General features: G+C 34.5%; 1 protein-coding gene across 6 annotated transcripts in view; it reads right to left on the reverse strand.

The window, feature by feature from the left end:
* The window catches only part of LOC131050856 (monooxygenase 1), a 48,938-nt gene that overhangs the window by 7,933 nt on the left and 15,734 nt on the right, over positions 1-25,271 (reverse strand). For 2 of the 6 annotated variants that reach the window (XM_057985151.2, XM_059216953.1), the window contains one exon: positions 22,446-23,092. The exons of 3 other annotated variants lie outside the window; for them this stretch is intronic. In XM_057985151.2, coding sequence (XP_057841134.1) covers positions 22,539-23,092 — 554 coding nt within the window. In that variant the 3' untranslated portion in view covers positions 22,446-22,538. Of the gene's footprint in view, positions 1-17,575; positions 18,107-22,445; positions 23,093-25,271 lie in introns of those variants that run through there. One more of the 6 variants, XM_057985154.2, reaches the window with a different exon arrangement.

A 25,271-nucleotide genomic window follows, 5' to 3' on the forward strand; every position in this document is an offset into this window, starting at 1 on the left:
TCACTTTTCTCTTGTATAGTGGGTCATTCTTGGAACCAGAGCACAGACTCTTAGAGCGAGATGACACCACTTTTCTTTTATGCATGATGATTATTCTCGGAACCAAAGTACATACTCTTAGAGCGAGATATCATGCCTTTCTTGACACGTACTATACATTCTATACAGGTTGTAGCATACTTAGGCATAGACTCCTATGAGGTGCTTTGAACCTCACTTTCACACACACGCTTGAGGTTGGGTGGAACTAACAGTATTCTCACTCTTTCCCTTTACATGGATCACCTAGACAAGCTCTAGGGGTGAGATTTTCCATGTCCTTCTCTCCATGGATCACCTAGTTTTAGGGGCGAGACATCCATGATTTCTTCCTTCATCGCCTTTCTTCTCATGGATCACCAAAGTGTGTATTCATGTTCTATGTCTTCTTCCTCTCATGAACTCAAAGTTTTAATACTGATGGTTCATGGATGATGTCAGCTTTGCTCTTTTATGTGATAACTCATGTTTATGTGACAACATCGGTCTTTGTGTCATGATTAGTTGTTGAGACATCTGAGTATCGAGGTCTCTTCGCCTATCAGTTTGTCATTTTGTGTCTTGATCTTGTCGTGTGTCTTTTGTGATTTGTCTTTGTTGTGTGTGTCTTGTTCCTTTTTGTTTTGTGTTCTCTTGCGTATGTTGGCGTGAGTTGAGACCCTAAGATTGGGGGCTTTTGCTCCTCAATATTAGTGATGTCTTATACTCCGTGTGGTTTTTCTCCATGTCCCTCATCTTCATCTTTCCTTTTCTTCTACTTTACTAGCAGTAGTGGCGTAAGCCATACTCCTGCTAAAGTGGGGGCTAAATGTAGTGTCATAAAATTGTGCCTCCTGCAATTTTAACCACATTCGAAGTCCTCACCTTGGCGACGACACCCTCCTTTCTAACCAAGACCTCTTTCTACATTTCACCCCTTGCCCCCTTCCTATTTGAGCCCTGAGATAGGATCAGGACCTTGTCTGGGCCCCAAGATACAATAGGATAGGGGCGATATGACAAAGGCATGGCACCCCTATCCCCCTTGGACAGGGGCGTGGTGCCCCTGTCCCACCCTCTTAGGGTGGCCCCAAGATAGGTTCCCTCGGCCCTATCTGGACTTCGGGATCCCAAATCTCCGCGATGTCAATCTTTGGTGAGATGAATTAATCTTCTGAGGCATGTATAAAAAGGGAGTTGGTTTTCTCATTTCCAGAAGTGGGAATTAGATAGGCAGGGATGAGATAAGAAAGCATAGGCAAAGATATACATCATCAAGCATTCAAGCATTCAAGTCTTCTTCATTCATCCATTGGAGCAACATTACAACATTCATTTGCAAGCATGTGTGTGTGTTAGGGTTTTGTCATGTTACATGCCGTTTCATACAACATTTGTGGTTACATTAAAAAAGCAAAGCAATCATCATCAACAAGTTGCACATCCACAAGGTATACATTTCCATTGTTTACATTCAAGCATTTGCAATTACTTTCTTTCAAGGTTGATTCCTCAACTGGGGTTTGACTGAGGCAAACCCCTATCCACAACCATTCTCCCTCTCTTTTCTATGTAGGTTGCAAGTGCGCAGTTGTAATTGTAGGTTTGGGCTTCATTTGCAGAGACGAAAGAACCCTTTTCGTTTCGCAGATTTTTTGGAGGACCATGTACATTCCCGCCACGGTCTTGATGAATTTTATCCAAATTTATAGGGTAGATACGTATTAGTCTAATTAGCTCAGATCCGAAGTTACATTGCGATCCCGAACTAGTAGCTCCTCATTTCACTCGTTTTCTCTCTCTTTTCTGCATAGTCAACAAGTCAACTTTCTCATTTACAAAAGAGGGTAAATCACACTTCAACCCTTGCAATCCACTTGGAATTCACATCCTTGTTTCCCTCAAATTTGGATCTAGTGGATTCAAGCCCCTCTTTTTAATGTAGAGTTCCTCCAAGTGAAAATCATCCTAGTGACTTCCTTTCTCTCTCTTAGGTGGGGAGTCACTAGGATCCAATTTTCCACTTTACAACAATATTTAAATATTTATTTGCAAAACATAACTCTATACTCAAATCTAATCTATATATACCAAATTTTATCCTCTATAACTATCTTTATCAAAACCTAGCTATATTAATCCCAAACTACAACTATTTTTCCATTATGCTATCTTAACGAAATAAACTACATTTTCCAAATTATGAACATATATAAATATTTATCTAATTATTTGTCCAACATCAATTTACATATACAGATGTATTGACATTCAAATAATGATGAATTTATCTGAATATATATATATAATAGAATTCCACATGAAATAATATAAACTATAAATTTTTTTAAAAGGTTAACATTCTGCTTTAATATAAATTATTTGTAGGCTGTAAAAAGAACCGAGAGGGCTGTGTTTCTACCATGGACACCCACTGTGGTGGTGGTGGAGATCCCACCACCATGGGTAGCCCACAGTAGGTGGGATTTACCCACTATCGTGGGTTCCCACGATGGGTGGGGTTTCCCACCACCATGGATGCCCACGGTGGGTGGAGAAACTCCCCACCATCGTTGGTAAGCCCACACCCCCAACAAAGCACAGACTAAAATTTAACAATGCCAAAAATAATTATTCGCAGTACAAATATTAAGCAAGTAATTAATCTTCCTTCCTTTTGTTTCCTAATATCATTTTTCCCAAATTCATTTTCAAAACCTGATTTCCCCAATTTCCTCTAAAAAAACCTCATATCCATAAATTGAATGCCCAACAAATCTTCACGGGAAGCCAAAGCTTTCTCTCCCCAAAATAACCCCCCAAAAAGCATGCAAGATTCCGCACATTAATATCATTAATTAATTAATTAATTTTCTTGTAACTCCCACACATGCAAGTTTTAAATTTGAAAACAATTAATTAGTAATTACCCCTTTTAAAATTAACTTTCCACTAACACCATAAAATCCATAATTAATATTTAGTTTCCCTTTTAATAAATTATTTTCTAAACAGTAGATTAGATTAAATCACTTACTAATGCAATACACTAAATACAACGATGAGCAATTTTTCAATTATATTAATTAATTAACCATTAATATTTAATTTCCTTTAAGATATTAAGAACATTACACTAACACAAGGGTAAGGAACTAAGACTAACAAACACAAAAGACCAACAGGGCCAACACTAACATGCCTGACAACAATGAACAAGGATACCTGACAGGGGTCTTGTTCCCATAGGAATGATGGTACAACAAGGGTTTGATTGATAAATCCAATTTCCACTTTACCATTGGGTTATAGAGAACACTCAAACCTAAAGGTTCAGGTGGAGTCGATGCTCGGTACCTATAGTTGCATCACCAAGTAAGCACACATTCATTACTCCAACATATACATGCACATCGGTGGAATAGAGTCGTGACATTTCGTGTCCCTCCAAAGTGGGTGATGGCAATCCCTCGCACCCCATACAAGAAAATGAACACAAGATATATACATAAAGTCTATATGTCTATCCAAGGTTAGTACTCAATCATATTATCTAACATTTAAACATCCATAGAGATAAAATGCATAACCAACATCATATCCTCGAATCATGATAAAAATAATTACATTAGAGAGTATCATCCATTCATATAAACCACAAAATAATTCAACCATAGTAAAGCTAGGTTAAACAAAGTTTGACCGGGGGAGGGGCATTACATTCTGATTCCATTCTTCATAAACTTTCACATTTGCACTTTCCACAATCTTGTGTAGCCTCTTATGCGATGCAAAGGTAGGGTTCAACTCAACACAATGCAGACATATTTCAAAATCAATGGGCTCATATCTCGTCTTACATCCCAAAACAAGAAAGAATATTATGTGTATACACCTAAAAATGGTCTGAAGATAATTAATTGAATAAGTAATTATTTAATTAATCTCCCTCCCCAATTTAATTGAATTCATGAACAATTTGATTAAATTCTCCCTTTTCATATGCTTATTAATAAATCTAAGGATTTATTTAATAGTTTCATTTAAATAATCCCCTTTGATTAATTAATTCAAATTAATTAATTCTTCCCCATCAAATTCATTTCTTCTAATCTCCTAATTAAGTAAAACAAATCAATTATGAGTTGTTGAAATTAATTAGCCTTTTCCTATTATTTGAATTTTTAAATTCAATTCTCCTAACTTTTAACCACCTAACCTAACCCTTCTAAACCTAACTCATTCCATCTAACCACATGACCCTTTCCTTGAACACTTTACCCTATCATGAGAAAAGCTTTGTGACACTTGTCACTAAGTTTTCCCTTTCATCCAACCTCTTCTAGAATCCTCTTGACACTTGTCATCATAGAGATGACAAATGTTCCCTTTCATCCAACCTCTTCTAGAAGCCTCTTGACACTTGTCACCATAGAGATGACAAATGTTCCCTTTAATCCAACCTCTTTGCCAACCTCCTCCAATTTCACCATTGATATCTTCAGACTTAATCTTGACCATTGATTCCTGTCACCTCACCCCTAGCCTTGGAAATTTAATAAATAAACCCCATTTTGGAGCACAAAGGATCCTGATTGATCCCGATTCATCCATCTCATTTGCATCTCATGCATTGTTACTATAGGCATATGCAATCTTATTTTATCATTTGAGCATTGTCATCATAGCTTAATTGCATCATTTTAGCATATTTTCTAGCATAATCATGAAATCATGTAGCTTAATCGTTATCATTGCTAGCATAAATGCATCATTTATCATTTAAATCCTCCATCTAGGTGTAGTCAAGTCACTGGAATTTTCCTAACTAGATCTGAGAGCAAAATTCATGCTCGCATTTGCTAGGAGGCGATAGATCGCTTAGCTATGGTTTTATCTTTCTTTGCTTTAAATTCATTAACCGTGCTTGTAATGATCTATTGAGTGTTTTGTGTTGCAGCTGCAGGTATCACAGGTATACACTTCACAGGAAATGAACAATCATGTATTTTGTGTTTTTGATGATAGGCGAGTATGCTCTCACCTTTCTTAGGTGATTAGAAAGCTAGACTCATCATTTGCTTTCATTAGTGCATATCTTTAGCAGGCCTGCCCTCCTGAGGAGCTAATAACTCTTAGCCATTAAGGTTGGTGAGAGGGGAATGACCTAAGTGGGAACAACTAATGCCAAGTAATCCAACCCACTATAAAATAAATGTGATTTGATGAAAATCAAGTCAACGGCAGTGCTCGGGAATAGATCTCCTTCGTACCTTTGGGCATATCAAACCTTGGTTTTCAAGGCTAGGAGACCTCTTAATTGAGTATTATACCCCGATGCGCTAAACAGATCCCTTACTAGTTTCGATTAAATTAGAAGCTACCCAATTCAACTCCGAAAGGGTGATAATCTTTGTGCAAGAGAGATAGTAAGTCTCCCAAGGCACTTGCCATATCATGCCCCCATTAGCGTTTGGAGTCGGATAATACGACGTTGAGAATCCATTGTGTGAGACTCATCGGCCATATTTTGATTAACTATTAGGTGTGTACCTAAGTTTGCAAGCAAAGGTTTTCTCTCCTCAGCCAATTTCCTTAGGGTTTAGCATGCTTGGAGTCACTTATCACATCATGTGTTTGCTGTGTATTCATCCCTAAATGGAAAAATCAGACATCCAAAACTAGAAAACATAAGCAAAACATCAAAGTTCACTAATCAAAATTTGGCAGAACAAACATTATTTTATCTCTGCTCTATTATCTGTTGTATGAGTTAGGTTCTCTGTCATACTGTCTAGTGATTTGTTGTATGAGGTTAATCTTTTGTCGTATGGTTCAGAAAGAAATGTCATACAAAATTGATCTTTTTACATGAAATTTCTGATTTGTCATTTGGTCTTGTATCTCTTGTCGTTTGGGGCTATAATCTGTCGTACGAGTCTTTGTTTTTATCAATGCATAGCTGCCACTTTGCATGACTTTTTCAGGTCTGTCATTTTGCTTGATCAGTTTGCAGTAATCTTAAACATCTGTTATCTGGCATTATGTGCTTGGAGTGTCTTCTTGGTTTGCTTGGTCAAGTTATCATCCATCAAATCAGAATTTAAAACATAAACACCTCAAGATTTTCAAGTGCTCACCCTCAACAAGTTCAAGATCTAAACATCTCAAAAGTGCATTATCACCCTTTTTGGTAAACTAATCACTTGAACATAGTTTCTCATCAGGATCTATCATCCTTTATCACGAAACTGAAACATTTGGTTAGGATAATCTTGTCCCACATCGTAGGATATATCGTTCCTACTGGACTTGATTTTTATCAAATCATCATCATTGCACTCCTAAACCGAAGATCAAAAAACTTGCAAACTTTTAAACACTTGCGTCCTCTTTTCGTGTCATATCGCGCTATCACACTTACATTGACAATTGATCACTTATCAAAACAACTTTTGGACAATCAAATTCTAGCACAATATCTAACACACGTGTATGCCCGTTCTAACTAGAGCTCAGAGACAAAGAATCGCAGAGACTGAAATCGAAACATTGGAAACAACTATAATCATGGAACATAAAGATGAAATACAAGTTGAAGAAGAAATAACAGAACAAAATATTAGAGACATCAAAAAAGATCCTCAATTCGATAAATTTATGCAGAAATTGTTGGAGGAAGAAAAAGAAAAATATTTCCTAATGTTAGCCAAATCTGATGCTACACTCCCCCAAGATTTTGATGTAAACAAATTAACACAAAAGAAAAGTGATCCTCCTCCTAATAATGAACAATATGAGGATATCTTTGGTCTCAAAATGAATGACATGTCAATTCCTAGTAACACCAGAACCAATGAAGAAACTTACATTCCCAAAAGAGATGAAGTAGAAATTTTGAATAACATTCAAGCCAATGAGGATACAAGAAGGACTAGTGATGAAACAAGAAGAGATCCAGATCCTCCTAGAATACAAAATCATGGTTATGCAAGAACAAATCATGCTGATAATCCTATCACAACTCTCACACAACAACTACAAACACTGTAAACACAAATTCAAGATATGCAAAGAGGAAATGTTAGAAGGTACTCACTTCAAGAAATTTGTCCTTATCCATTTGACATAAATCTAAACATGATACCATTTCCTATAGGTTTTGAAACTCCTAGATAAAAGAAAAATATGATGGAAGCACTGACCCTCAAGATCATATACGAGAATTTTGCACAATGTGTATGGAGTTTGAACATGAGGATACCTACTTGATGAGATTATTTCCAAAAAGCTTAACTGGACTAGCTATGGAATGGTTCTCCAAACTTCCAGCTGGAATCAAATCATTCTCAGAGTTGGTAGATAAGTTTGTTTCACAATACTCTTACAACATACAACATGAAATAACAATGCTAGACCTATGCAATTCCAAACAAAAGAGTGAAGAACCTTTCATGACATTTTTATAATGATGGAGACGGTTAGCTTCATGGTATCCTCGTACAGTTCCAAAGTATGAAAAATGGACATGTTCATCGACAACTTAAATAATCAAATGAGTTATTACTTAAAAATGCAAGGAAATCAAAGTTTCGGAAAAATGATTGATAATGGAATCAGAATGGAGGAAGCCATGATAAAGAAAGGTGAATTGAAAATATACAAAGGAGTCCATCCTCCTAACAACAACGATAACAACAATCACAATGATAAGCCAAAGTTTTGGAATAGAAATTGAAATGTCGTCAACAATGGAATAGTTGACAACAACAATGTGAAACCAAAGCAACCAGTTTTTAATTTATATACTCACTCAGTAGCAGCTCAACAAAACAACAATCACCAAAGAGCAACTATCAAAACTTTCTTTCGAAGACAATTTACAAACATTGGTGAGCCCCTGGGGTCAATATTAAAGACACTTCTCACAAACAAATTGATCACTTTACCAGAAGAAAGGAACTACGAACCTCAAATAAAACCACCTTGGTGGAATGATAACCATTATTGTGATTTCCATCGAAACAAAGGACATCACACAGATAATTGACAGAAGTTGAAACATGTCATACAAGATTTGATTGATAATTGAGTAATAACTATGGATGGACATACAACAAATGAATCTCATAAAACTTTTAAGACTCCGCTTCCAAACTATGAGAAAGGTGAATCATCAACAATGAATAATGGTAAGGGTAAATCGAAGGTAAAATACACTCATACATATGACAATGTGGTGAATGTGATTGTAGTTAAAGAAAAACAAAATCAAGAACTTGCTCATGCTATCACAAGAAGCAAAGCTAAAGTTGTTTTGCTGGGTCCTACAACAAACACATCATCCACTACAAAACAATACAATCTAGTGGAACAATTTCAGAAAACACCCACACAAATATCCATCTTAGAACTTTTAAAGCTTTCACCTGCACACAAAGAAATTCTAGAAAGAGCATTAATCAATACAACAGTATCCAAAGATCTTGATATCGATCAATTCCAAACCATGGTGGGACACCTCACAACCCCTCATTGCTTATCATTCACTAAAGAAGATGACATGTCCTTGCAACATCCCCACAACGCTCCTTTGCATATTGAAGTCCTCATTCACAAAACGTGCGTTAAACATGTTCTAATAGACGGTGGAGTTGGCCTAAATATTTGTTCATTGAGTCTTGTTCATGCTTTAGGATATTTAGAAGATGCAATTGATGTACGGAAAAAGGATCACCATAAAAGCCTATGATGAAGAAGAATGTTCCTCCAAGGGAATTGTGATACTACCCATCAGAGTGGGACCTTTGCAGAAAAACATAACATGCCAAGTTCTAGACTTGGACTTATCATATAATGTACTCTTGGGGAGACCATGGATACATGACTTGCAAGATGTCCCATCAACATATCATCAGTGTGTCAAATTTCCCTACAATGGACAAGAAATCACAATCTCTACAAATTCCAATCCATTTCAATACTGCAGCAATCTAAAAATGGCTCAAGAAGTCATTGTTCCTCGTAATAGGGAGGCAACATCTTCGAACACACAATCCAAGGAACAATCATTTGCCTCTATTTTATCAAGTATGGAAAAACAAATGCAGCTAAGAGATCGAGGGAATGGAGAACATTCGATATCACAATTACCACTTTCTACTAAATCCTTGGGAAAACCATCAAACTCTAAACAACAACCAATTGTGAAACAACTTCCGATATTTGATGGAGCATTCATTAGTGATGGAACCTTATCAGAGGAGACAAAAGACAAAGATGTGCTATAGTGGCTATACAAAGATGAAGAATTCAACAAAAGGTCAACAATGTCAGAATACCTACAAAAAATATGGAAAAGGATTTAACATTCTTCAAAGGAAGGGATACACCGGAACAAGTCCTATAGGAAAAAGAAAAGAAGGTATCTTAGTTACTATTCAGCCTCATACTCAACAGACTACTAACAAAACAGGCTTAGGGTATGGACAAGTCACTTTACCAGAAAACACATCTTTTAACCAACAACAAGAGGAATATGAAAAAAAACAAGAACAACTTGCAATTGAAAGGGAAGAAGCATCTGCTAAGCAACAAGCACAAGCAAACATGAAATGGCAAAAGAAGCAATCCTCAAATCAACAAGAGAAACAAACCAATGATATCTCTCAAGCAGCATTAACTCTCAATCAAAACAAACATGAACTTAATACTAATCCAGGAGAGCTCATAACAATATTGACAAAACTCAATCTCAGTCTAGAAGAAGTTGAATATGAAAGAAGGAAAAATATAACTAGAAAAGCAGAAGAAATGCTATATGACCAAATCCGTAGATTCCAAGCTGCAAGTGATACAAATTCTAATGAATGGGAATGGGATTCATATCACTCTGAAGAATCAGTTGAAGAAAATTTATTTCAAGAAGATGTAGGAGTCGATGTAGTTCACACGTATGCAAGACAAACGTCAGGAACTAGTTCACTTAAATTAGAATCACATTCGGCTAACTTGGACTTAACCGAGGATGATCAAGAGTTTCTTATACGAGGTCATTCTGATGAGAGTACAGTCCTAGACATCGACATACATATTGAAAACTTTGATACATCTATCATGACCCTTGATATCCTTGAAACATCCCAACCTAAAGATCTCTTACCTCTACTCTACCCTGAGCTTATTGATTGGGAAAATGAAGGACATATTGCCATTGATACCTTTCCAAATGACCATGCCATATCTGTATATCTTAACACAATCGAACCCATAACAACTTTCACCAAGAATTTCAGCAATGCATCTTCCAGTCAAGTGGGTGCCAAATCTCCTAGTCGCAAAAGTTAAAATAAAGAAAACAATATCAGGTCTAATGTTGAAAACCATTTCTTGGCAACATTAGATCGAGAAAAAGTAAAAACAAAGGACACATCTAATGGTGAAAACCTCTTGGAGGCGCCGGAAGATGGGAGATTTGACACTTTACTTGAGCACTATCAAGAAAGGTCATCAATTTTGATCAAACCAATAGAGGCAGTTAACATTGGGACAACAAAGCAACCAAAGATTCTTCATCCAACAACTTCCTTTGTCTGAGCAAGAAATGCAACAATATGTGGAATTCTTCAAACGACGACAAATAAATTTTGCCTCGTCATATGCAGACATGCCAAGGTTAGATCCAGAGCTTATTATGCAACACTTAAATGTTAATCTAGGAGCCAAACTAGTTAAACATAAATTACGGAAGATGCATCCTCTTATTTATTTTCTAGTCAAGATAGAACTAAAGAAATTATTGGATGTCGGATTCATCAGACCAGTAGCTTATCCTCAATGGGTATCCAACATCATTCCTGTTTCAAAACCAGATAAAAGCATCAAAATATGCATAGACTTCAGAGATCTTAATAACGCATGTCTAAAGGATGACTTTCCTTTGCCTAACATCGACATCGTTGTAGATTTAACTGCTGGACACTCCATGTTTTCTCTAATGGATGATTTCTTTGAATACATTCAGATCAAAATAGCACCCGAAGATCAAGAAAAGATAGCTTTCACATGTCCATGGGGTACTTTCTGCTGGAACGTCATGCCTTTTGGACTAAAGAATGTCAGTGCTACATATCAAAGAGCTATGACAACTATATTTCATGACATGATGCATACATTCATGGAAGAATATGTGGATGACATCTTGGCCAAATCATACAACAAAGAAGAACATATAGAGATACTGGAAAAAATCTTTGATCGGTTAGAATAGTAGAAGCTACGGATAAACCCTAAGAAATGTGCCTTTGGTGTAACTTCAGGAAAGCTATTGGGATACATTGTTTCAGCTAGATGTATTGAAGTAGATCCAGTTAAGGTTAAAGCAATCATGGAAATAGCATCTCCCAAGAATTTCAGTCAACTCAAATCACTCCAAGGAAGACTCCAGTCAATCAAAAGATTTGTGGCTCAACTAGCAGATAAATGTCAACCATTTACACATATATTGCACAAACATGTTCATTTCAAATAGGACCATCAATGTGAAGACGCATTCAACAAGATCAAGGCATATCTCATGCAACCACCCATCCTAATGTCACCAATTCCAGGAAAACCATTATTACTCTATGTATCAACTATTGAAACATCATTAGGAGTTTTGCTCGCACAACAGGACAATGAAGGAAAAGAACGAGCCATCTACTACATCAGTAGAACACTAATGGGATACAAGATCAACTATTCACCAACAGAAAAAGCATGCTTGGCAGTAGTTTTTGCTTCTCAAAAATTACGACACTATCTACTATCTCACTCCATGAAGTTAATAGCTAAAATCGATCCTCTAAAGTATTTGCTCAGCAAGGCCACATTGACAGGACGACTAGCAAAATGGATCATGATTCTAAGCGAGTTTGATATTGAGTATGCTGACAAAAAAGCTATCAAAGGACAAGTCATTGCAAACCAACTAGCAGAGACACCACTTCAAGATGATCATCCTTTATTGATTGAGTTTCCCGATGCTGATATCCTAACAGTCACCACAAAAACATGGCAATTATACTTTGTTGGTTCATATACATAGCACAGATCAGGAGCAGGTATTCTATTCATCACACCACAAGGTCATACAATCCAAAAAGCATACAAATTAAGCTTTCCATGCACCAACAATACAACAAAATATGAAGATTTGGTAAGAGGTATCAAAATGGCTATAGAACGGAACATTACACAACTTCAAATCTTTGGAGACTCTCAGCTCATCATCAATCAAATTAATGATGATTATCAAACAAAGGATGAAAAGTTAATGCCTTGTAAAAATATGGTTGATGATATCAAGAAGTACTTTGTAGAAATAACTTTTCAGTAGATTCCAAGAAATGACAACAAAGCAATAGATGCCATGGCTACACTTGCTTCTCTCCTTCAAACACAAGAAAATCAACAGTGTTATGAATTCATGGTGGAAGAGTTGTTACCCTACTCGTAATTGTCCAGATTCCCAACTATTTGTCACCTTGTTGGGCAAGATTCCTCCCACTATGGCCAAACTTACACATACCTGAAAGATAACACTTTACCTCCCGATTTATCAAAGAACCAAAAGAGGAACTTTATTCGCCAATCCTTCCATTTTACTCTCGTCGCGGATACCCTGTTTAAACGAGGTCTAGACGCTATTCTTTTAAGATGTCTCGAACAAGAAGAATCTGAGAAGGCCTTACATGAAGTACATAACGACATTTGTGGCACTCATTCAAGTGGTCTTACCCTTTCAAAAAAACTCATATGCTTGGGCTATTATTGGCCGAATATGGAACGAGATTCTTTTCAGATAGCTAGAACATGCAAACAATGTCAGATCCATGGGATTTTGATTCATGCACCAGCACAAGAACTTCATGCTTTAGCAACATCTTGGCCTTTTTCTCAATGGGATCTTGATCTAGTAGGAAAGATAAATCCTTTTTCATCTAATGGTCACAAATTCATCCTTGTAGCTACAGAATATTTAACAAAATGGATTGAGGCCGTACCTCTCACAAACATCACAGGAAAAAAAATTGCTACATTTGTCTTGAATTACATCATATGTCGCTATGGAATACCAATGACCATTATCACCGATAATGGGCGACCATTCAAAAATCAGGATGTACAAGAGCTATGTGAGAAGTTTAAGATCCAACACAGATTCTCCACACCCTACTATCCACAAGAGAATGGGTAAGCAGAAGCATCAAACAAAACTATTCTGAAAATCCTCAAAAAGTCAATGAACGATGCTGGAAGAGATTGGCATATTGAATTGAACCCTTCTCTATGGGCCTATCATACCAGTATCCACACACCAACATGTGCCACACCTTTATCTCTTGTTTATGGATCGGAAGCAATATTGCCAATAGAAGTAGAGATACCTTCTCTACACGTATCATTAAAAGGTATCATCCCAGATGAAGAACAACGAGTATCTAAATTACAAGAGTTACAATTAATCCATGAATGAAGACAAAATGCCTTTGATCATTTAAAGGTATATCAACAAAGAATGTACCAGAGTTATAATCACAAGGTTAAACCATGAGTCTTTCAAGTTGGAGAACTAGTACTAAAGGAAAATCCACGCAACCAGGCAAATCGAGAAAAGAAAGGAAATTTTGAACCAAACTGGTTAGGTCCATTTGTGGTCACAGCAGTATTTGGATCAGGAGCATATCAGCTATCAACACAGGATGAAGATCAGCTCGAGGAACCTATCAATAGCATGCATCTGAAGAAGTTTTATGTCTGAAAAATAAGAAAAATAAAAAAAAACTGAAAAATTAGAAAAATCCAAAAAAATTGAAAAATAAAAAAAATAAAAAAAAGTGAAAAATAAAAAAAATCAAAAACAGTGAAAAAGCAGAAAAAAAAAACAATCAAATATGAGAAAAAGTGCAATAAAAACAGACGGTGAAAACCTGGCGAACAAGCACTATCTGTCCGCTAGCTCTTCCATCTATTAGTTCATGCATCTTTTTACTTTCATTCATTCATTTTCCATCAGCGTTGTTCATATCCATCATAAAGCCTTTGTACATACACAGGCATCCCGGGTGGCTTCTTGCCATGGTTTGGATCATTGGATATATCATAACAACTTTGTTTCTAGGCTTGGGACAAAATCCTACACTTGGCTGGGGGCAAACTCTTGATCATTTTGAGCTTAATCAAATAGGTAGAACAACAGTTAGACAACTCTTATCAAGTGAAAACTGAGACACATCCAACGTTGAACACGAGATCAAACTATCAATCATCAAACTATAACAAAGTCAATCTAAGCACATCACACACTTTTCAGTGGATAATATCTTTTGGATAATGATACAATAATTGTTCAACTTTTCTATATTGCTTTTCACTATCATGATTTCTGAGTGACTCCAGGATGTCTTTGACTAGAGGAACAAGGAAGGAACATGATATTTTTCTTGTCTGTTGTCTGAAAATTAATCATTAATATGTGCAAATTTGTCTCAGGACATGATCAATGGAGTATCATCGAAGACATTTCCAATTTGTGTATAAAAATGATTAATACTGCCTGTTTTACACAAACAACACTCAAGTAATCTCAGTTCAATTATACCTCAATGCTTGTTTTCAGTTCATCATGGTTTAATTATACCATCGATGTTTGCACTCACTTGACACATTTCAAAAGCTCAATGATGACAAAACACAATAATCCAGTGACTGGTCCTGTCGTAGCTTTGCATTTCATTTGCATTTTAGCTTGCATTTCATTCTTGCATGGGATCTCACATGCTCCTTTTATCCAAGGTTAACTCTATCATAGGAATCATCAAGGTATCATCACAAGTGTATACGCAATTAGACTAATGACTCATATCTCTTCAGATATTGTTGACCCAGTGAAAATCTTATGCTATCTCTCTCAACAGAATCAACATCGACATATCTGAATCTTTCTGCAACTTGATATCAACAAACTATCAGCTCTTTATCTAATCAACCTTATCAATTCAATTCGATCAATAAATCAAACCTAATCAACTCTATCATGTCTTATACAAGATGTATCTTTCCTAACGTTCTGATCATGTCTTATACATGATATATCGTTCCTGAAACCAGACGCTTTGATCATCTTTGTCTTATATAGGAGGTATCATTCCTGAAACCAGACTAAATCTCGATCTTATCAATCTAACCAATCAAGATTTATCAATAATCAAGAACCATATCACCATGATTGTAGAACTCACATTTTCATCAAACACAGTTGCAGAAATCAAATCATTTCTAATCGGGATATCAATTTCGCAAAAAGTCGCAAAACTCTAAAGAATCAATTATCTAAATTGATCTCCCGAGGGGGCATCATACCGCAATTTAGCAATCAAAAGCTAGGGCATCCTATCGAATTGATATCATCATCAAAATGAGATTATTCTTTGAATCAACGCGTCATCACACCTCACTTCAAAGAGGGGCAAAATGTATACACTTAAAAATGGTCTGAAGATAATTAATTGAATAATCAATTATTTAATTAATCTCCCTCTCCAATTTAATTGAATTCATGAACAATTTGATTAAATTCTCCCTTTTCATCTACTTATTAATAAATCTAAGGATTTATTTAATAGGTTCATTTCAATGATCCCCTTTGATTAATTAATTCTTCGCCATCAAATTCATTTCTTCTAGCCTCCTAATTAAGTAAAACAAATCAATTATGAGTTGTTGAAATTAATTAGCCTTTTCCTATTATTTGAATTTTTAAATTCAATTCTCCTAACTTTTAACCACCTAACCTAACCCCTTCTAAACCTAGCCCATTCCATCTAACCACATGTCCCCTTTCCTTGAACACTTTACCCTCTCATGAGAAAAGCTTTGTGACACTTGTCACTAAGTGTTCCCTTTCATCCAACCTCTTCTAGAATCCTCTTGACACTTGTCACCATAGAGATGACAAATGTTCCCTTTCATCCAACCTCTTCTAGAAGCCTCTTGACACTTGTCACCATAGAGATGACAAATGTTCCCTTTAATCCAAGCTCTTTGCCAACCTCCTCCAATTTCACCATTGATATCTTTAGAATTAATCTTGACCGTTGATTCCTACCACCTCACCCCTAGCCTTGGAAATCCTATAAATATACCCCATTTTGGAGCACAAAGGATCTCGATTGATCTTGATTCATCCATCTCATTTGCATCTGATGCATTGTTACTATAGGCATATGCAATCTTAGTTTATCATTTGAGCATTGTCATCATAGCTTAATTGCATCATTTTAGCATATTTTCTAGCATAGTCATGGAATCATGTAGCTTAATCATTATCATTGCTAGCTTAAATGCATCATTTATCATTTAAATCCTCCATCTAGGTGTAGTCAAGTCACTGGAATTTGCCTAACCATATCTGAGAGCAAAATTCATACTCGCATTTACTAGGAGGTGATAGATCGCTTGGCTATGGTTTTATTTTTCTTTGCTTTAAATTCATTAACCATGCTTGTAATGATCTATTGAGTGTTTTGTGTTGTAGCTGCAGGTATCATAGGTATACACTTCACAGGCATGACATTATGAAGTTTCACTCTCAAGGACAGGTCCTTGGCATTTTAAGACTTAAAATGGACATGGAAACTCATCATAGAATGGTTCCCAATCAACACTTCACTACCACTCTTCACAAACTCCAAGTTACCATTCACCATAATACTATGCTTCATAGGTTACAAACACCAATCTTTGTTCATTTGGAAAATATACACTCTGAAGAGTTTTCCACATACTTGACACCCTTTCCAAAAAAAATCCACTTTTGTGGATACTAATCATATCAACAAAACACCAAACCTTTCACCTCATTGTCTTATCAGTCATGAAACATGGAAATGCAGTCCCTAGGGCATCAAAGAAACCATAGAAAACCTAATTATTAAACCCTGCAACCTTGGAATACAAAAGAATATATAAAAATGAACCATACTATAGACTCTTAGACCTTTACACTTGAGGAATCAAGAAATATACAACTTTATTTACTCACTTCTACCCCAAATTTATGAACAAGGTTGTTAGGAGGATTGGTTTGTTAGACCCATCAAACAACATTTCCTTTAGGACTGGTAAGAATGAAAAAGTTTTGTAATTCAATAATCTTTCCAACAATATAAGATTCAGACCCTCATCATATCCGTACAGACCATATTGAACAAAACAACAACAAATTTCTGAAAAAAAATCAAACTCTGAAAAATGGACTTGGAGTCCCTAAAATGACCATATCTTTTGCAAATCTCAATGAAAATTGCTCAAAAAAAAAGAAAAAGAAACTAGATCAATCCAATTATCATATAAAATTTGATTCAAGCCTTTATCAGTTCATACAATAACATACAATTTTCTGCAACAAAGAAAAATCTGGAAAAATGTAGGTAAATGGAGTTTATTCTATGGTTTGATCTTCAAAACTCCAACAACCACACCAAAAATTTGACCACACAAGGTTTTTAAACTTATTTCAATCCAAAATAACTCCTCAACCAACCCACAACCAACTTTTAAACTTCCTTGATTGTTGGGCTTCCACTTTTACAACTTTGCAATCTTGCATTTTGCATTATGACAACTTTTGGAATATTTGACATATGACCTTATAGGACCTAAAACAGACTCAAACTACTTCAAAATGGTCTATTAGACCTTATTACATGATTAAATACTTTTTTGGAGCATCTTGAAAACTATTGCCCCTCTATGACAACACTGACAACAAATTGACAACTTTTGTACCATGAACCCAAAAGTGTTTCCCATCACATTTGTTGATTACAAATCACTACAAAAATGGCCCATAGGACCTCATTAGACTCATATCAAGGAATATTTTGAAATTTTTCCTCATGGAAGCATCAATGGTCTTGGGTGCCCCTGCACCATTATGTAACACCAGTAAGCATTGTTATTTGTAGAATATCCCAAAAATATTTCTTCATCTGCTCTTGCATCAAATTTGCCTAGATCATCTTCATCTTTCTTTATGTAGAACCTGATTCCACAAAATTTTCAAGTACTTAATTGTAGGAGGTCTTTCATCTAGAGTTCATAAGGTGTCTTTGTGTGATTCACTCTGATATGTACCATGTTAAGAAGATAAACAACAATATGCACAACTTCTTTCCAATATAATTAGGCAAGTTAGCATCTTTTAACATATTTATAGCCATCTCAACAATCGTCTTATTTTTCCTTTCAACTACACCATTCTATTTAGTAGGCCTAGGAGCAAAAAAAATGCCTCCTAATACCACATGTTCTTCACAAAAATTATTGAATTCATTTGATGTAAACTCTTCTCCTCTATCAAACCTTAGACATTTGATTCTACCATCTATTTGATTCTCAACCATTGACTTGAAATATTTTAAATCTATTTAATGATTTTAGACTTTTCTCTTAAAAAAGTAACCAATGTCATTCTAGAGTAATCATCAACAAGTAACATAAAATACTTTTATCCTCTTAATCCTCTTGTCCTTGTAGGTCCACAAAAGTCTATATGAATTAACTCTAAAGGATATGAAGTAACATACAATTTTTTTATTAATTTCCTCTTTGATTTATTTCCCAACTAACATTCCATGCACACAGTATGAGAAGGTTTGATAATCCTTGATAAATCTCTCACAACATGATTAGACCTTATCTTCACCACATTATCAAAGTTTATATGTCCCATTTTTTTGTGCCACAACCAACATTAACTAATTTGTGCCAATAAACAACTACTTCCACTATTATTCGTCACATAGTAGACATTTTCATTAGTCTTAATACCTTTTGCAACTAGTCTTTCAGACCCCCTTTTTCTGATTTCATATCTAATTCCATAAAATATGACTATAATTTTTAGTACACATTGGACTCACACTCAACAGATTATGTCTCACACCTTTAACATAATAAACATCATCAATTTTATGTTTACCATCAATATAGATGCTTCGTTTTCCACAAATAGGTGCAACTTCCTCTTTTGCAAACTTAACTAATTTGCCATCATATTTCTCAAGGTTAATAAACTTATCTCTATTACCGCTCATATGATTTGAACATCTGGAGTTAATGATCCATGCTTTTGGTTCCACTTTTGCATGTAGTGTAGTCTTCACACCTACTAATTTCTCATTGTTCTTCACATCTTTCAAACTTCTGGACCACTCATTATTCTTTTCTTCTGTAGCCAAGAATAAGGATTCTTAATTTGAGTCTTTACTATCTTCTTCTTCACATGAGTAGATCTTGGTTGAACAAAAACTCCTCTTTTGCTTATCTCTATCATCTCATCTTCTAATTATGTTATTCCCTTTGTATTTCTCCTTTCCTTCATCATCATTAGGTTTTCCACCATAATCTTCTTTATACATACATCTATAAGCATAATGGCCATTTCTTCCACAATTAAAACATTTTAGGGTTAACTTACCTTTGTACTTTCTAGTTCCTCTCTTCAATCTTCTCACAAAGTTTGCTTCAATCTCATCCATGTCTTCATTTTCTTTTGGTTCTTCTTTAGAATTTTTTGTAACTTTGAATGTTACGTATTTCCTTTCCCTTTTTATATCATCTTTAACAATCTCAAAGGCAAAGAGTGAACTAAGGAGTTGATACATTGTGTATTTAACCATGTCGTGAATTTACTCAATAGCATACTTTTTAGGTTTATAGCTTTTAGGTAATGTTGTCATTATTTTCCTTACAATTTCAATTTCTTGTAGCATTCCACCAACACCTCTCAGAGCATTTACATTTTCATTCACTCGATGAATATAGCCTTTAATGTTTTCATCATCAGACATTATTACATTCTCAAAATTGTGCTTTATATTTGTAATATTGGCTTTCTTTGTTTTTTTATCACCTTCAAATACACTCTTCAAATTTTCCCAAATTTCTTTAGCTAACTTCGCGCCTATAAATTTGCTAAATATTACATTATTTAAACAAGTGACAATTGCAACTATAGCCCTTTCATTATTCTCATATGCTTTGATTTCATTCAGATTTGTAGGACCATTATGAGGAGCATTATAGCCTTTCTTAATGCTTTTCCCATATTTCAATTGACAAAGTTGCTAAATGATATTCCATCCTTTCTCTCCAATAAGCATTATTTGTGTCATCAAACTTTGGATCTTTGAAGGTGTAATCATGTGCCATCTTGGATCTTCCTCAAGCGGCTAAGCTTCTCAAGAGGAACCTAGTTCTGATACCAATTGTTGAACACACCACAAGACTGAGAGGGAGGGGGGTGATGAATCAGTCTGGATCTCAAAATACTTAATTTTTAATCTTTAAACTTCAAACTACAACTATATAATAACAATAGTAATAATTCATGAAATCTCAACATACAACAATAAACAGATGAAAACCAAATTTATGTGGAAAACCCTAAATAGAAAAAAAACCACAGTGACAATCACACTCACAATATGAATATAATTTGTTACAATGTTGCCTCTGGAAGCCAGTGCTTCTAAGAGGGGTTGCATAACTAAGGTGCACAACCTTAGGGCAAGATACAAGTGACTTGCAGAACTTAGAAACACTGTCTTAGGGCAAGATACAAAAAATTGTCAAGAGACTCACCACCTTCCGGTAGAGAAAGGAATAATTGAATTGAAAAGAATAAGATCTCTTGACCATGAAACTATCCTTGAACCACTGTGTCAAACGACCAATATCATGACAAATACATGTGACTTTAAATACTATCTCAAAACTCTGTCATACTAAAGATATCGTCATCAAAGCTCTCCACAACTAATTTTTGCACATCAAATATATTTGCAAACCATTCACATCTAGTACTTGTCAATTGACATACATACCATACCTTCAGTCATACATCCACACTCCTTTATATACAAGATTAATCATTAAAACCCTTAACTAGGTCGATCACAAACAAAATAAATAATATTACATAAATTCGACAACCTGGACCTAAAATATTCATTTTGATCCACATCAGGAGATAGAGAGGACCCAAAACATCACAACAAATCCTTTCCAAATGATTCCAATGAACCACACACGCTAACACATCTTCCAAGGTCGACAACAAATGAAATGTGTAGATAAACATTAAAGCATGTTAACCAATCGACCCAAAACTAACCTCTAATGCAAATTACACAACACGAATCTACACACGGCATGGTGAGACCCAAACCACCAATTAAACTAATTATCCAAAGAAAACCTAGACCAAAATAATATGATCCAAGTAGGATACATCACCACAGTCAACTAGAAACCAGACCAACTGACAACATTGAACTCATATAATCATAACTCCACTTGCCAATCAAATTATCACTTGAAAACTGAGCTGAAACACTATACAAACCACATAAACATGTCCTCCAAATCACAACACTTGAATCCATATATCCAAAATCCACTGGAAGCGATCTCCAGACTAGTTCTAACAGACAACCTCATTATCGAAAATAACAACCACCAACTTTACCATCTAAACAACAGAGGACCTGCAAACTTGATAGTGCAGTATACACAGATCATAAACATTTGACCTAGAGATGCAACACATAATCTTCAAATATTGGAGGAATGCAAATCATTCTTCCACTGAGACATTAAAAACTATTTCCTGTATATTGAAACTTCCACTACACCATCCTTTTAGAAATACCTCAACATCTTCACAAGACCACTCAATAATACCAGAACACTCATTTCCTAACATCAATGACAACACAACACAATAGCTCAAGTTTCCAACCAATAAGATTTTAGTCATGGATACTATCTAAGGGATGCATCCCTATCTAGAGATATAAGTATAGGAAAGATATGTATTTACTAGGTTAGAGGAGAGATAATAGAGAGACAAGATATAAAGATAAGAGACATGAGACACAACAAAGATATAAGAAATTTACTTGATATATTGATATATGAATATAAACACATTTGATTATTGGGTGTAATCTATGCATAGTGTTATTTGTTTGGATTGAATATTACTAAAGTAAGATCTAGAATAATTTGTGTGTTGCCCCAATAGGACTAAGTTTGGGATTCCAAGACTAAAACTGCAAAAATCCTTTGGGAACAAAAATTTGGTTTGTCTCCTTTAGATTTCTTGCTAGCTATGTTATTAGAAAAATATTTATTATAATAAGTTGTATATATTGTAACTATACTTTGATTTATGAGTAAAACTAAAAACCATATTCTAAAATCTTATGAAATTGAGATAAAGTTGTATAATATTACAAAATTGAGAGATTGATATGCAATTAAATGGTTAGAAGATAATAAAAGATCATTATAACAAAATATATGATAAAATATTAATTTATTTGATTTGTTCTTCAAGACTTCTATAGTTTGTTGCATAAACTATAACAATAATAATAAATTCTCACATGCTTTTGTACAAAACTATATTATTGATTCAACAATGAAGATTTTAATGGAGCTATAGTGGGAAGAGTACCACAATCAAAATCAGATGGATTGGGAACCTTAATCCTAAGCATAATTTTATCTCTAATAAATTTAAGAAAAATGTTAGACCCCTCTTGTACAATTCCTGTGATGTAAGATTGAGTCATCAATCGAATCCATCTCCACCTCCTTTCATTTGTATACTTCTTGAATGCCTCTATAATCCTTTGTGATTCATCTAATTTGTTAATGGAATCTTCCTCTACATGTACAAAACATCTAGCAAGAACAATGGCATCTTCAAGTGTTGAACAACCACCTTGGGCGACATAAGGTGTCATTGGATGCATTGCATCCCCTACAGCTGTCATTGTTCCCTTCCATAACCTCCCCATCAACATACTCCATGGCCATCGAAATTTTAATACTGTCATATCTATAACATCATTGCTTGTTTTCTTTACCATTTCTCTTATCTCTTCTGGAAATTCTTTTAGCGTAGCTTCACTCCATTGAAAAATGCGATCTGGATTTTGCACGATTTCCCAAATATCTATTCATCACAAGACACAAATTTAATGAATATATTAAAATATTTCATAAATCAACTTATACTTCTATTTTGAAAATAAATTTATAATTATTTTATATAAAAATAATAAAATATATTAGATACTGCATTTATCTTTAATTTTAATTTTAAATTATTTTTTAAAAAAATTCTAATTATGTACTTCTAGATGTTTTTCACAATTATAAATTTTGATTAAATATTATATAATATAATTAGAATATAGTAAAAGCGTAACATAATTATTTATTGCTTATGAAATGCAACTTTTATATTCTTCTTTAAGTAATTTATGCTTTCTTTTCTCTTTATGATTTTTTTTTACATGGTGCTTAAAATTAGGTTACACAAGTGACTATTTATTCAAATTATACTTGATTTGTCACATTATAAAATTTGACTTTTTAAATTTATTTTTAATTCTTTTTGTTACAAATTTAATTATGGCCATGATTCCACTTATTTCAAATATATAAACTAATTTTCAGATTTCTCAAAGAAAAAGGTTTATGTTATATTATAAAATAAAACAAAGATAATAAATTTAAAACTATTCTAGAAGCTAGACATATTACTCATAAAAATGAAAAAATACTATTAATTATTATCTTAAAATATTGATAATTTAACTATAATACAACCATTCTCAACATCTTTAAAAAGAAAATGACAAATTGAATACTTTATACAAAATACCAAAAATGAAGTTCTTTGTTAAAAAGATATTTATTCAATTCTCAACATCTTTAAAAAGAAAATGACAAATTGAATACTTTATACAAAATACCAAAAATGAAGTTCTTTGTTAAAAAGATATTTATTCATTCTTACAAAATAAGGAAAATTTGGGTTGACTAAAAAATAGTTTAATATATTGAGGAATTTTGTATACTCATAGTACTAGACAATCTTTTGAATTTTAATGAGATTGCAATAATTTGTATTAATAATATAATAAAATAGATGTTAAGAATATTCATAGATATTTATATATTTGCATAAATATATATATATGTGTGAGAGAGATTTTGAAATGATATAAACAATGAAAAGTATATTTTTAGTTTATATTATATTATATTTAAAAATAAAATTAAAAACTATTTAAATAAATTTTTTTTTTTGTAAAATTGATACTATAATTTAGTTGTTGATAAAATGTTCCAAAGTGAAGTTTTGAGATGTTTTTCTTTATATAATAATTATTTTTAATTTTAATATGTATTTAGATTTTTAAAACTTTAGTGCATGGATTAATTTTTTCTCATTTGATAAATATATTATTTTAATAAACATTAAAATTTGCATGGATTGCTTTTTGTTTTAACTATTTATCCAAATGAAAAATGGCGGATTGCACTTTTTCGATGCCTACATCAACGACTTGAAGCAGGAAGCAGAACCGAGGCTTGCAGGCACCGTCGGAGTACCTTGGCGTCTACGTGGAGGAGTTAATCTCCTCCACTTGGTTTTCTTTTCTCCCACTTGCTCCGTTTTTACTCTGTCTTTCATTTATTTTGTTCTGCAAAATTTATTACATCTAACTCCACCCTTCCGCCCACCTCACGCGATCTTAACCCTGGGTCACCATGGAGCCGGAGTCAGACGGACTTAGTGTTAATAACCCGAAAACCATCCCACAGACATTACCAGCCCTAGCAAAGTCATTTGTTGAGACCGTTGCCCCGCCTGCTAATGGAGTCCGATCGTCGGCTTCCATATGACTCTTGCAGATGAAGGACCCAGTAAGGATGGTAAGTCCCCTTGCAATACCTCAGATCCTTTCTGCATTTCGCCAAACATTGAAATGTTGAATGAAATTGCTTTAGAAAAGTGTAGGCTATGTGACATTGCCATCTTTTTTGCATGTGTTGATGCTCAAAAATGCCCACCGAGGAAATTCGTAGATGACTGGTTTCACAACCTATGGAATCTCAAACTAGGGCTTAAAATCACGTTCTGTAGACAAATACAGAGAGGTCTCTTTCTCATTTTCTTTAATTCGCATAATGCCCAATTGGAAGCACTTAAACGTTAATACTGGATGGTTGGGAATACCTCCTTTCGAGTCTTAGCCTGGTCTCCAGAGGCGGTTAATGAGGAAGTCCTCACATTATCCTCACCCAGATGGGTCATCCTCAAGGATGTCCCCCCTTTTTTA

The sequence above is a fragment of the Cryptomeria japonica genome, chromosome 1 (genome assembly GCF_030272615.1).
Source record: "Cryptomeria japonica chromosome 1, Sugi_1.0, whole genome shotgun sequence".
Lineage (NCBI taxonomy): Eukaryota > Viridiplantae > Streptophyta > Pinopsida > Cupressales > Cupressaceae > Cryptomeria > Cryptomeria japonica.